The following is a 14,591-nucleotide window of genomic DNA, read 5'->3' as shown; positions in this document are numbered from 1 at the left end:
GTGCTGACCATCCCAATGGACTTATGAACTTACGGTAACATTTATGGTTGTACTGATTTTAGGTGCTTGACCATGTTACAACCAAGCTGCGGACCAAATTGCACAACATTTTAAGGGTGTGAATTTAATCACGTCTATACCACATTGCACAAATATGGTTAACACAACTTGCGCGTGAACTGTGCAAGAACAGGTGTAAACATTGCCCCATCGTCGCATGGATAATCAAAAATACTACGGACAGAAAATGCAAGGTTCCTACTTGTCCAAAACCGTATTTAGCATACATTGCATACGAGCAGCATACATTGTTGTTAAGAAGTGAACACCAATACTACCCACTGTCAAAAAATAAAAAGGTCGATAAATGGATGAGTACCAACCACAGCACACCGGGTCCGGCTCCAATGAAGTGCGAAGGTGAGAGCACAACGCGCAGGGGCTTCTGCGTTGCTTTGATATCTGTTGCGTCAACTATGGAACGAAAATTGGTTGCAGGGTTCGAGACGGATTTGGTAGCATGACCATAAAATACAAAATAACCTGAACTGTTCTGGAGGCAAAGAGGATGAACTATGTGGTCCATCGGTGGGCCCTAAAAAAATATCGTGGTCATGCATAAGTATACAACGACGTCTTGGCGTCTATGCTTATTGTCCTCCACGAGGCTTGGTGATGGTTGGGGTCTATTATATCGGATCCAGTATTCATTTATGTCAAATTGACATTACGGCACAGATTACTATGATTCTGGCCTTTGAGGAAGAAGAGCAACAGCGCTAAAGACGTAACCATGCGGAATCTTTAGGACGTGGCCCGCCTGTAAGTGGTGGGGCCCCCTGGGACTGGAGCCCCAGGAAACTTCTGGCACGCTGAACAAACTCGTAGGGGTTTTGAGACATCACAAATAGCTCCGCGGGCCACGAAACATCAAAATGGTTTCCCACGTTTAAAAAGGCTCTGTTACCAAAGACAACGGGCATTTGTAGCGCCAAAGTGAAAGCCTCGCTATTTATACCACTGGGCGGCGCCATCGGGAAGGCAAGATATGTACGGTTCCTTGTCCCGTCCTCAGACAGACGTGGTCATTGGAGAGACTGGATCCAGGGAGGGTCAGTGGGACGGTGGCCCCTACCAGTACAAGGACTCTGGAAGTTCCTAAATCTGCGCAAGTTTGCTCCATTTGAGTGCAGTGTGCACCCAATTTGGACCTCGTTTCCCAAACGGGTAATGGGTCCGCCATGACTTTGGCCAACCCATCCACCCCGTGTAGCGCGGACCGACTCATAGACGCCAGAGCGGGGAGGGGCCAGTTGGCATGGCCCTCCCATCTTCCAGGACAGCATAATATTCAGCCCGTGTTGTCGAATACCGGAAATTGACATAAAGAGGGGGTTTAGACTCACCCGCAAAAAACGAGGGAATCGAAACGGTGCTTGCATTCAGATGTCAACTTACTGCGGATAAATGATGAGTCAGTGCATATGTTTCATGTCATGTGGGGGTACGATGTCAATGTCAATGTTTGCGTGGGTAGCAAAAAGACCGCCAAGATTTTAAGCATTCATTTCTTGTTCCAAGCATTATCCTTTTTCTCGAGACCGGTAACACCATTATCCACGCTTAACCCCCGCCAGTGTCAAATGTAGGAGCACCGGGCAAGCGTAAGCCCCCACCCATGCCAGCCACTTACTGAGCCTGATGGTTGTCGGTGGAGCAGTAGGGGTGCCGATGCACTCCTCTAAGGCGAACTTACTTCTAATCCGCCAGCCGCTTCCCGACGGGTGATATCCCTCGTCGTTATCGTCGTTTGGGCCACCGCGTGGAGCATCGGTGACGGGCTTCGAGGCATGGTGACACTGACCCGCCTCGCGCTGGAGTACTGGCCTTCCTAGGGGACGGAGAGCGTTGAGAGCCTTCGGTGATTTTCAGACGGAGAACCGACTTAAAACGGAGAATTTACGTATATATATATATATATATATATATATATATATGTGTGTGTGTGTGTGTGTGTGTGTGTGTGTGCGTGTGTATACATATATTTATATATGCGACGCGAGCAGTTCAACCATGCGACGTAATTGGTTCCAAGCCTTATCTGCTCTAGTTCCTGCTGTCCGACCCCAATTCTTTAAACAATGGCGGACTGATGTTTGCGTCCAACCACGCGTGACCGACCGCTGATATCGATCAGGAATATTACCGATCCGACTCCTCCCCACCATCAGACGTGCTAGGTCGCTTCGTGTCGCTGCGACCACGGATCGCCAACATCTGAACCTGTTTTTTACGCGCCCGCGTCGCCCCCTTTTAAAATGAACATACATCACTTTTCACATGTTAACCGAAAGAGAGTGCGGTAAGCTGTTCATGTCGCCGGTCGTACTGCTTAATCTAGGCGTTTTATTACGATTCAAGAAAGACCCACTCAGTCTGCTTTCTTGGCAGGAAATATTATTCTGGAGGTAATGCCACCTCGCTTTTTTAAGTTTTGCCATGAAAATTTGACTGTTAGCTGACGAGGGCCCATAAGGTCACTCCTACCACGCTGGGGGATGACAAAACTACCAAAATGTAGCTCTAAGTGATCGATACACGCCCTCGAAATGGCAATTGCTTTTCATATAATATGTGGAAGACTCGCACTCAATATCAGTTTTCTAATTAAGTAAATCACCGAAGCAATTTTCAACCCAAAGTGCCTTGAAATATTGCTATTTCGCATTGCATTCGGCCACAACACGGCGGACTAATAGGTTGCCCATTACGAAGTTCCGTCAGGCGACCTCACCGGTACATTTGTTTGTTTAGACCAGCGAGTTGCAGACTTCACAGCGTACAGGACAATCTTGAGGTGGAAGTAAAAGTGACGCTTTAATCGAAAGAGCATAACGTAAGCTTGCATCTAATAAACCTAAATTGCACTTAGTAAACAAATTGGCACCTAGTAAACATACTCATTTCGTTGTGGTGAATCGTTCCAAGATGGGATTGAAACCCGACCACAGAAATCAGCGATCCGTATCCATAACCAAGGTCATACCGGCCATTGGCCATCAATCACACCGTCCAATCCGACTCAATGGCGGACCATGTCGTGACACGGCAGTGCACTGCCATGCACACATTGATCGCCGGATCTAATTCAGTGGGCGGATCGATCGGTTTCGCCACCGCACGAGCGTTACAGCAAGGTCAGCTGACACGCCGCTTGTGGTCCGCTTCCGCCCCCCATCGCGTCGTGCAGCAGACGGCCGGCGGGTGTGGGGAGGGGACAGCTACACCCGCAGCGGGCAGCCAGCTGTTTCTGTCGTGTTATCCGCGTTGTCATGACGATGATCGACCATGCTAAGGTCGGGCGGGCCAGGTGTGCCCCGCCAGCAGTGTAAGTCAGGTCGGGTGACGCCGAGCCGTCCGCCGAGCGAGCGCCACCTGCTACAGGCTAGCTCCCCCTGCACCCAGCCGCGCCAGCTACGTAAGCCTTAGCGACGGTGCGCTGGAGGCTGGCTCCGCAGGCTCCCCGGAGCTCGCGCGAGGCGGCCGCGGGGCAGCGCGGTTCGCCGCAGTCGCCGGCTGGTCAACGCGGCTCGCGCTGCTTGGCCGGCTTCGGACGGGGAAAGCGCTGGATGGGAGAGAAGTGGAGCAGTGGAAGGAAGAGAAGCGTGAAGCAGGACGGCACTTCGTTCTCAGGCCACCGTGGGAGCTGGGACTGGATGGCGAAGCGCGCCAACACCCGGTCACATCTGAGGACGGCGGCCCTGTGCTAGCGCCCGGTCGGCCGTCAGCTGGCCTCTAGAAGAGGGGAACCGACACGGTCTCAGGACGCGGCTGGGCTCGGACTGGCCGGCCGTCAGCTGGCCTCTAGAAGAGGGGAACCGACGCGTTCTGGGGACGCGGCTGGACTTCCCGCGCCCGACCGGCCGTCAGCTGGCCTCTAGAAGAGGGGAGCCAACGCGTTCTGGGGACGCGGCTGGACTTCCCGCGCCCGACCGGCCGTCAGCTGGCCTCTAGAAGAGGGGAGCCGACGCGTTCTGGGGACGCGGCTGGACTTCCCGCGCCCGACCGGCCGTCAGCTGGCCTCTAGAAGAGGGGAACCGACGCGTTCTGGGGACGCGGCTGGACTTCCCGCGCCCGACCGGCCGTCAGCTGGCCTCTAGAAGAGGGGAACCGACGCGTTCTGGGGACGCGGCTGGACTTCCCGCGCCCGACCGGCCGTCAGCTGGCCTCTAGAAGAGGGGAACCGCCGAGGTCTGGGGACGCGGCTGGGCTCGGACCGGCACGTTGGCAGAGCCGCTGGACTTCCCGCACGCGCCGGGGAGACAGCGACGCCACGTCCGGGTGAACAGGAGCGTGCTGAGTCCGGCAGGGAGCGGCGAGCTTCAGACACGGCAGGTGGAGAAGCGCTTGCCGCTGCATCTTTCTCCGCTTAGAACCACGTCGTGCGGTGAGTGAGGTCCGGAACGATCCGGCCTCCTCCCAGGTCGTCCGGGACCAGCGTGCGGACCAACCACCATCAACGGACAGGAAGGCAATGACCCGGATTCAGTGTCCATCGAGAGTCCGCGACCACACTGCAGCGGCTGAGTGCTGAACTGTGCCCCTACTCCTGCTCGGCGCCGACTCGGATGGTGCACCCCGATCAGGAGTTCGGAGAGAGTGACGTCCGGCTGGGGCCCGTGGAAAACAGGAGCAGGCGATGGACAGAGACGAGAGCAAGAACGGAGAGGTAAGTGGCCTTTGGCGTGAGCATGAGACCAAGCATTCGGCTTCGCTCAAAGGACCGTGTATCCATTCACACTGATTGCATACTTGCGGATGTGCGCGTAGTACTTGGCGTAAAATATCACCCATTTACCTTCGGATGATACCCCAAATGTCTTCTTAATGTTCCGTACACCTGCATTCATTTTAGCTATGCCAACTCCACCGAGACAGGCTTTTTCCTCGTTCGCCTTCGCTTGTCAGGGCGGTGGTTGGCGGCCGGTGAATGCACACATTGGAACAGCCGCGACGGCCCCAAGCGCGAGTGAAGCATTGTCAACAGCACCCTTACCCCGCGCCGCTAATGCGCCCACACATTGGCGAGTGTTGACACGCCGGCAATGACTTGTGCCCTGCAGCGCAACCGGCATGATTTCTGGTGACATTTATGGGATCGGAGGCATCTATTAGTGTCATTTTTGCGAGGCGTAACGATATACACACGCGTTCTTGATGCGCACTGATCGATGCTGAAGGCAATAGGGACTTATCTAACCTTGCAAGCTTTAGTCCGGCATCCATGCATCGGAAATAGCGTCAGTCACCGCCATCGTGTCAGGGCAAAATAATCCAATTCTGTTTTTTCAAGCGTTTGATGATAGTTCTGTGCCGCACCGTCACGTCCGTGCAATGTCGTGGGATAGTCTAACGATTGCGGCGCAGCATTTCTGTCGCAGCAAGATGGCGCGTGTGTGATACTGATAACCGAGTGCATCAGAAAAAAACTATTTTTTTTCTTACCATGTCAAGCTTAGTTTTGATAACGTACCCTAACATGAGAAAAGTTGGGTTAGGCCAGCACGCCGCCACTGTGCGGGAAGTCCGCGTTTGGGGTAGCTTAGGTGGATGCATGTCTGGGATCGGACATAATTGTTTTAACTTATTATATCATACATTTTTAACAATTTTCTGACAGCTTAAGTTAGGAGAAAACACCTTCACAGGAGAGAAGTTAAGTTAGAAGACAAACTCTCACGGCGTGGGAAATCCACATTTGGGGTAGCTTAGGTAAATGCCTATCTGGGATCGGACACAGCGTTTGAATCCCCCCCCCCCCCTCCGTCTTACTTCAGGAAAACGCTTTGAGGATATCTCTTTGCACGACGGGCTTTGAAGCATATATTACATGAGCTAGTTGGAGCAACAAAACATTTACGTTTCAAAATAAGACACTTAGAACGCCGAAAAAGCGTGCAGTTCCCACTTACGAAGGGCGGAATAGCTGATAAGCTGCTGCGCACAGCGCTAAGTTGATAAAAAAAACAACAAAAACAAAAAACAGCGACCGTGTTTGTCACTATTTCTCTTGTATGTGGGCTGAAAAGGGACATCATTTGTGTAGCACTCGCCCGCATCTTAAGAACAACTAAAAGCAGAATGTTGCTGTATATGAGCAGGCACCGGCGAAAATGTATGCATTCAAAACACGGATTTGGAATATGGATCATCACATATCAGATGCACGCAACTGCCACTCCAACAAACGTACTCGGCGCGCACCACCGCACCGCTCTGTTTTCGAAAACTCGCATTTCGAAAACACGCATTCACACGAGCACTCATGTTTTCAAAATGGCGCTGGCGAGCAGAAATAACAGGGTTGGAGCGCACCATCCGCGAAAACACGTCCGCTCCACACATCGATTTTGACGCCAGGTTCGCTGTTGAATTCAAGCCTCCGAGGTTGGCTTGCTGGACCAATGATTGGTCAGCTGTCAGTGAAATGAAATTGTGTTCGTGACTGTTTGCCTCTTGTGGATGGAGCGCGTAGCCCATCATATGCATTGCAGGTTTTGGACGTGTGACTCAGTTATGCCATAAGTGTTCCCCACACACTGACCAAACACTTAGGCACTTAGCTGAGAGCTGCAATTTCTGGGATTCCGATGCCTGAAATGACAAACGTGAGCGTGACATTCAATGGAACATCTTTTAAGACGTTGGCGGCTTTTGCCCTTTTTGTAAAAGTGGAGCTTTTTTCGGACGGAACCTAGATTTCTGTTGACGAAGAATCATACCAAAGCAACAGTTTACCGCAATGGCGTGGCATTTACAAACGCACTTGGTGCAACGAGTGTTCGACACATGCCTTTACAATTGATAGTGAAATGACTAACGCATATTTTTGCATAATTTGCGCCCTGCGTTCTTGGGAATGGGCGTTACGAGGTGGCACTCGGTACCAGCGCAGAGCGTGAACATTACTTGACCCGGCTGAAATGGATAAAAGTCTATACAGCATTTTACGAGCAACTGTCGTGGCTGTAAAATGCCGGTAGGATTTGCTTCATTCTGGCGATTAGATTCGATTAGATCCGGACAATGACAGCGAAAAGGGTAAGCCCCCTCCCCAGACGGTCGCCGCTGTGGACGCACCTCGGAGGGTACCGTCGGGGCCTGTCGGGGCCTCCTGATCCCCGCCCCCATCTACAGTACCGTCTCTCCGGCAGCCAGCGTCCTGGGCAAGGGCCGACAGCCTAGAGGCGCGGCCCAGGTCCAGCTGGAACGGCACCACGCCCGTCCAGGCCATGACGTCGGAGATGGACAGCCTCCAGGTCAGTGCACGAACATGGGGCTCCCGTGGCTGGCGGAAGGTGCCCTGCTGCTGAGTAAAAGCGTGTCTAAAATTTTTAGTGCTCAGTAAAGACGGGATGCAAAGTGGCTATGTTTATTCGCACAACCGGTTTTGAACCCGTCTCGGGTTCACCGATCGTCAGGTGGTTAGCACGACCCGTTCACAGTGCAGAGCTCAATCAATAGGAACAGCAGCTATCAAACGTTACAGATCTTAAGATGTGAAGATATCAACGGTTCAAAGAAAGCATGCTCAAACGACTTAAAGGCAGCCGGGATGGGCGGTGATTTAACATTGCCTTCATTTCAGAGACTTGTCTGATGTGGATGTTCGCGCATAACAAGCACCACCGTCATGCACACAACACCTCAATGTTCGTCAAACGTCACAGAACAGAAAAAGATGGTGGAGTGCAGATGGTTTCCCCACGCTGTCTCCACACTGACCCAGCTTGTGCTCACCAGGTGTTCTCCGATGAGAGGCAGACGGTCTCCAGCTCCAGCAGCATGAACAATGTGCCAAAATGGTTCGACTCGATGGTCAAGTGTGAGAGGTGAGGACAAGTAGGCCGTGTGCAACAACAAGACATAGATGGTAAACAAGGCTAGGGTCTGGGCGAAAGGAATAATTAAAAGGAGGAGTGAAATGAAAGGGGTCGAGGAAGAGAAAAAGTGAGGGCAACAGAGAAAGGGAGAAAGAGAGAAAAAGAGAATGAGAGGGAGAGAGGGGGAGGGAGTGGTGAAACGCTTGTACACGAACGTAAGAGATATTAAAAGACAATGCCTCCAATTCCCACCTCTCTCCACTCAAGACCACAAGTATGATCGCATTATCAAAACGCTGGGAGGCGTTTGCACCAAGGCCAGGCCTTCCACCCCGTCACCCGCAGGATGGCGACGGTGACGCTCCGCTGTTCCCGTCGGCAGGACCTCCCGATCGTCGTCCCAGGAGCGGGCGTCCATGCGCACGGCGGAGCCGGCGCCGCGGGTGCTGGACCTGGACCTGGCAGGACCCGGCCGCCTGCGCACCAGCTCCGGCTGCGGCCGACACCGGTCCGATGACCTTGACCTCGACCTGACCCCTGGCAGCCGCCGCTCTTCGCGGTCAGTCGGGTTAGCAGGGGCGGCGGATCAGGGACGGGGAGGGGAGTAGCCCTCCAGGCTTGGGTCTCGATTGACTCCAAGCCTACCGTATTGCATGAGAAGCGACTTCTGACAAGTGGTCTGTTTCTGTCCGACTCTTAAGAGGCTACGCCACCGCCGCGGCTTGGTCGACTTGATGAGATCACCTGGAGCTATGAAAACCTCGCCGCTTGCCACGAGGGGCTGCCTCATTTATCTAAGTGTTTTACATAAATAATGAAATCACGAGAAAGGCCGTGAAGCAATACTCCACTAGTTCAGATGTAATTGCGCTTTGCTTCTAGCACTGTTATACCTATGAATTAAAACGCAGATTATTTCGTTTCCCTCCTGCAAGGGATAGGTATTATCGAACGATTTTTTAGTCACATGTACAGATATATGCGTCATGGTCTCCTAACTGATCGCCAATTGTAGTTTTGCCAAGGACGTCCTCTTTGTGTCTCAAAAAAAATCATGCCATGTGCTGGCATTAGCATGGGCTCATTGTAAGGTGAAGAGCTCCACTGAGGTGTTCACATCAAGTCCAAAGTGCTATTATCGACGGCTAACGACGCAAAATTGACAAAATTGAATGTGCTGTTTCAAGCGTTGTGAGCTTGGATGGCGGCCTTCAGGATGCCAGGAGGAAATGGTTCAACGATGTTATCAAGCAAAGATTGGTTACAGTATATGATGTTAAAACTTTATTTGGTTTCAACAGTATAGCCAGTGTTTACCTGATGACGCCGTTGCAACTACCTCCTGTTAAATTAAAGGTAAATTCTTTTTAGCATAATAAATCCAAGACTCATGATTTCGAACAGCTTGGAGCTCAAGGCCTGTCTCACTTGTACCAGGTGTTGAAAACAGCTGCATTTAGCTCTAATTTCTCTCGACTTAGGAAAAGTGAAATTGGAAAGGTTTTTTGTAGGACCCAACCCATCAAAACAACAGCAGTTCAATAGCGGCAGCTGTCTATCTCTTAAAGAGGTTGAGGCCATTGAAACGTTTTTAGTTAAGCATCTACGGCATAGCGAAACATCCTTCTTACCAATATGGTACTTATATTCTTCCCAGGGGTTTTCTTTTTTACGTGGCAAACTTATGCCATGCATTGGCCTAACTACGGACGAGGTGGCGAGCTGGCATCATCAGACTGCACTGCACTTAATTATTAAAGCGTTTTAGTCCATAGCATTGGAGACAAAAACAACGCTCAAAAGCGTCATCATTCCGGAAGCCGGGTACTCCTTGCGGCGCTTTTAAAAACTACTTTTCACCAGCTGCTTTTTGTGACATCAGCTGCTTTTCGTAATAAGGATATTCTGCCCGCTTGAAAAGAAGTTAAATACGAACACTGCTTCCGTAGGCCTAGCCGTTCCTTTTAACTATTTCCTTTCCCTCTGACATCCCCTCTTTACTTCAGCAGAGCACAGGTCAAGATCCATATCACAGCGCCCCGCTCAATCGATGTGCCTTGACCTCACTTCCGTGCCCTTGTTCCTGTAACGTGCGCGCCATTTGGCCGGTCGTGGGCCGTCGGCGCCCGGTAGCCCACTGCCCCCGATGGGTGCCGCCGGCGCGCCAACTGTACGTTACGACCGGGACACCTGCTCAGGTCATGCCAGCCCTGCTCCATTCGCTCGACGAGGCTAGATATTGCGACCCCTTCAGGAATCGCGGAACAGGCTGCACAACGGCATCATGCTGGGTGTTTTAACGCGGCGTCCCAATTGCGGATTGTACGGTCCCAAGTGCCGCGCCACCGCTGGCGCATCCGGACTTACGTGTCCATTGATTAGCTGAGCGACCGCGATGGCCCTGTAATTAAGGACGGAATCGATCCTCCGCTGTGGTGACGGCACTGGCCGCGCGGCCGCCGCGGCGGCTGGCTCGGACCTGATAACGGCTCGGCTGGTAAAGTGTAGGCAGGCTGGAGCGAGGGAGGGGGAAGGTAAGCACAGGTCAACGAGGCAGCCCATGAAGTCACAGGCGACCGTGGGAGGGAGAACAGAGGAGGAGAAACAAGGAGGCCTGGTTTCTGAAACATAAATCTCTTTGGGTTACGGGCATTCAAGGGTCATTGTATGGAGCTTACGGTGTGAAAAGGAGGAAGCCAGGCTGTGAGTTACGCTCATAACTCCGCCTTACGTGCGCTGTTAAAACCAGCGGACTAGGCATCCGTCACCACACCTGGATGCAGAAGTAGACCTCATACACGTCTGCCGAACAAGGCCGGTCCCAGCGGTCAGTCACGGCGCCAGGTCCGTGAGTAGCCCGCTAATGCTGCCGTGACATGGTGAAGTGTCGTGTTGGTGCGGCGGTTGGCATGGTGCCAACCGTAAATGGCAGGGCGGCGCCCACAGCGCGCCCCGCTCCCGTCGTTCTTTGGGTGGTCATGGCGCGAGCTTCCCCGAGCCGCCTTGGACGGCGCACAGAAGCGCGTGTCGCATTTCAGGCTGTACCCATTCAGAGCGCAATTCGTTCATCGCGCGGCGAATTGCTGACGTCAGACAGGACGGGAGGCATGCCGGGCAGAAATGGCCTGGGCATGTGACGCGCAGGTCAGCTGCGGCCATTCGCAAAACTGGTTGGGAAAACCAGATTAAGCCATAAAAGAGATATCGCTTTTGGAAGTCTTGAGCATATGTTAATGACGCCTTGCAAGCGCAAAGTTCCGCCATAACGTCGCCTCCGTTGTGTGTGCGAGCCTTTCACGCGTTTTGAGGGTTTTCGGAAGTAACAGGTGGAAACTCACTACAAACGGCCATGTAACTCATAAATGACGGCAAGGATCGATTGCAGGTGGATTCAGACGAGTCCAAGCGATCGGCTTAGTGTTGGCGTGCCCGGTGCGGTCTTTGGCTGCCAACTCGTGTAGCCCTACTTAAACACCCGCCCTGCTGTCCGACACTGGAAGGCATTGGGTGTAAATTTGTCCACATTACATAACACACCAGTCGCAAATCTTCAAACCCCGTTCACATGAAAGCACGCGACTCCGATAGCTCTCCAGTCCCCAAGTTGATGTTGTTCCAGAGGAGACGAGGGCTTAGAGGCGGACCGGCCGCGGCGGGAGGGCTCCGCCAGGTTCGGACGGCGCGCGCTCGGAACGCCGAAGACCCCGGACAGCTCCCGCAACACGGGCACCGCCTCGTCAGGTCTGTATGGTTTGTGCCCCTCAGGTCTGTACTCGTCAGGTCTGTTTGACTTGTACTCCTCAGGCCTGTACTCGTCAGGTTTGCATGATGTGTACTCCTCAGGTCTGTACTCGTCAGGTCTGTATGATTTGTACGCCTCAGGTCTGCACTCGTCAGGTATGTTGTACTCAGGTCTGTAACCATTAGGCATGCGCTCGTCAGGTCTGTATTCGCCAGGTCTGTACCCGTCAGGTCTGTACTTGTCAGGCCTGTAGTCGTCTGGTATGTTCTCGCCAGGCATGTACTCGTCAAGTATGTGCCCGTCAGTCGTACACCTGTCAAGTCTGTGCTCGTCAGGTCTGTACTTGCCAGGTCTGCATCCGTCAGGTCTGTTCTCGTCACGTTTGTACTCGTCAGTTTGGTACTCGTCAGGTCTGTACCCGACAGGTCTGTACCAGACAGGTCTGTAATCGTCAGATCTGACCGTGGGTTAATCTATCTTTTTACGACTCGGGACAACATCAACTGGTTTATGTTTGCGAGTGTGTCAGTGCTGATTATTTATGTGTCTTTGGTCAACACTATTTCGTAGGAAAAGAATCAGAAGACGTTTGTCATGTGGACACTCACGAGGATGATTAATTGTCGTGAGAAGCTGTCACACGTTTATGCCACATTCTGTGAAATTATGTTGCATAAGCATGACGATAGAATTGTCTCCTGTTCATTACCCAAAGAGCAAGGCGAGGCACTTGGTTTTATGCAGATCAATGTGTTCGCTTTGCTCACTAGTTGGGTAGCCGAGCCCCCGCGGTTCACCGAAAGCCTCACAAGCCGCCGAGCCGGTCCCGCTGTGCGCCGGGCGCCTTGGGTCCCGCCCTGTGGGCCTGGCCCACTGTGCACCGCGCCGGGCAGCGTATCGATGTGCTGGTGCCCGCGGGCTTGCGCCGGGCGCCTGGGCGGGTCCAGAGCCGGCGTCACGAAGGCCTCGGACACGGCACAAGTCACGGATGCGCCGCAGGTTCCAGCGAAGCGCTCCGCCGGAGACAGGCTTGGCGTTAATGACGTGACGTGACCCAAAACAGCGGCGGGAAGTGCGGATGGTAGCCTGTCGGGTGCTTTGCAACGAGCAAATAAACGGGTCATATTTCTTAGCGTCAGCTTGACAGCCCAGGCAGTTATGAACAGGAGTTTTAGAGCCATAAATCCCTGCGGCTCCTGCCGATCCAAAGAAACAATTTGCTGACTGAAATAATGGTTAAATATATTAGCAGCGTGCAAGCGTAACAAAATCCTTGCACTGGCGATGGGAAACTCATGTGTCGTGGTGTTAGGCGACGCAATCTTCCTTCATCTGCCACAAGACACCACAGCTCCTCTGCCAATTGCTTGTCATCCAACCACTCCACACTCTGTTTGTCAACCACCTTCACGGACAAACCCTTGCGCGCTGGCTAACGCTGCCGCCGTCCGGCAGACTCGTCCAGCGGCCGACTCAACTCGCCGAAGGTGATACCGGAGGACTGGCTGGACACGTTGCCGTCGCAGCCTCCCATCTCGCCCATGGCCTCCAGCCCCGGTAAGACCCGAACCGGAGTGATGAAGCTCACTAACGACCTCGGTCTGCCGCTGGCTTGGCTTCTGACAGGCACGTTTGGAAGGCGTGGCTGTTCACATAATCGATGTGAATGATGTCTGCAGTATCGGAAGCTGCAATATTGAAGGTCTTGGGACTGCATTTAGCGGGTGTATCACTACGTATGACGTACGGCCTGATGAGGGTTAACGCCGTTGCCAACGTTGTTCCAGAGCTGATGGGTAATGTTGTTCAGGGCAGCCATCCAGGAAGGATGATTATAACACCATTCATGGACTCCGACGTCGGGAGAGTGGGGGAGCGTGACCCGAGTCGCCAACATCCCGGATCATAAAAAAATGTGGATCCAAGCGGATCCGACCGTTAGTCCGGGTCTATGAGCATTTGAACCGAACCGGACCGGAGGCAGGTGCTAGTGACCTGCAGCCACCCCTGGACCGGAGGCCGGTGCTGGTGGCCTGTAGCCACCCCTGGACCGGAGGCTGGTGCTGGTGACCAGCAGCCACCCCTGGACCGGGCGCCGGTGCTGATGGCCTATGGTTGCCCCTGGATGGGAGGCCGGTGCTGGTGACCTGTAGCCGCCCTCGGACCGGAGGCTGGTGCTGGTGACCTGCAGCCACCCCTGGACCGGAGGCCGGCGCTGGTGACCCGCGGTTGCTCTGGACCGGAGGCCGGCACTGGTGACCTGCGGTCTCCCTCGGACCGGAGGCAGGTGCTGGTGATCTGTAGCCGCCCCTGGACCGGAGGCCGGTGCTGGTGACCTGCGGCCGCCCCCAGACCAGGCGGTAACGCCACTGATGACCTGCTGCGTCCGTCCGGCAGGGCTGACGGGCGGCGCCGGCCGGATGACCTCGCTGGAGGAGTCCTGGGGCCACCTGCAGGCCTTCAATCGCCAGCAGCGAGGCCGCATCAGCAGCGTCCAGCTGGACACGGCGGACGTCATGCACATGTACATGCCGACCAAGGACAGGTGAGCAACGGCTGGCCGCCGCGACCGAGCGGGAGCGAGCGGCTGGAGGACTGAGCTGGGACTGACTGGGAGCGAGCGGCTGGAGGACTGAGGTGGGACTGACTGGGAGCGAAAGGCTGGTGACTAAGGTGGGACTGACTGGGAGCGAGCGGCTGGAGGACTGAGGCGGGACTGACTGGGAGTGAAAGGCTGGGGACTGGGGCGCAAACATGACACAAGTTGCCCCAAATATGCCAACAAACAGGTTGTCTGTAGATTTTGACCACTTTCTTTCCAAGGTTGAGGGACCTAATCCAAGCTGGGGTGTGAAGGGGGGGGGGGGGGTCGGCCCTCAACCGAATAGGCACCTAAACTGTAATGTGCTGTGAATTTTTTTATATAGTGCATGATGCCAAAGCATACATCGTGAACAACCTTTCGC

At 53.8% G+C, this 14,591-nt stretch overlaps 1 protein-coding gene across 1 annotated transcript; it reads left to right on the top strand.

Annotated features, from left to right (window-relative positions):
• The first annotated feature begins 3,971 nt into the window (after positions 1-3,971).
• LOC119095724 (uncharacterized) lies at positions 3,972-14,174 on the top strand. Its single transcript, XM_037218576.1, has 6 exons — positions 3,972-4,729; positions 7,215-7,319; positions 7,804-7,892; positions 8,266-8,381; positions 13,081-13,182; positions 14,023-14,174. Exons 1-6 carry the CDS (start codon positions 4,700-4,702, stop codon positions 14,172-14,174), a joined length of 594 nt encoding a protein of 197 aa, XP_037074471.1. The 5' UTR covers positions 3,972-4,699.
• Positions 14,175-14,591: the final 417 nt, after the last annotated feature.

Source organism: Pollicipes pollicipes, unplaced genomic scaffold, assembly GCF_011947565.3.
Source record: "Pollicipes pollicipes isolate AB1234 unplaced genomic scaffold, Ppol_2.1 Scaffold_4219;HRSCAF=4965_pilon_pilon_pilon, whole genome shotgun sequence".
Classification (NCBI taxonomy): Eukaryota; Metazoa; Arthropoda; class Thecostraca; order Pollicipedomorpha; family Pollicipedidae; genus Pollicipes; species Pollicipes pollicipes.
Note: the sequence above shows the minus strand (reverse complement) of the source record. Positions and strands in the feature narration are given on the sequence as shown.

Coding starts and splice junctions, on each gene's coding strand:
- LOC119095724 (XM_037218576.1), top strand. CDS start 4,700: ATGGACAGAGACGAGAGCAAGAACGGAGAG. Junction 7,320..7,803: donor CGGAGATGGACAGCCTCCAG/GTCAGTGCACGA, acceptor TGTGCTCACCAG/GTGTTCTCCGATGAGAGGCA. Junction 13,183..14,022: donor GCCCATGGCCTCCAGCCCCG/GTAAGACCCGAA, acceptor TCCGTCCGGCAG/GGCTGACGGGCGGCGCCGGC.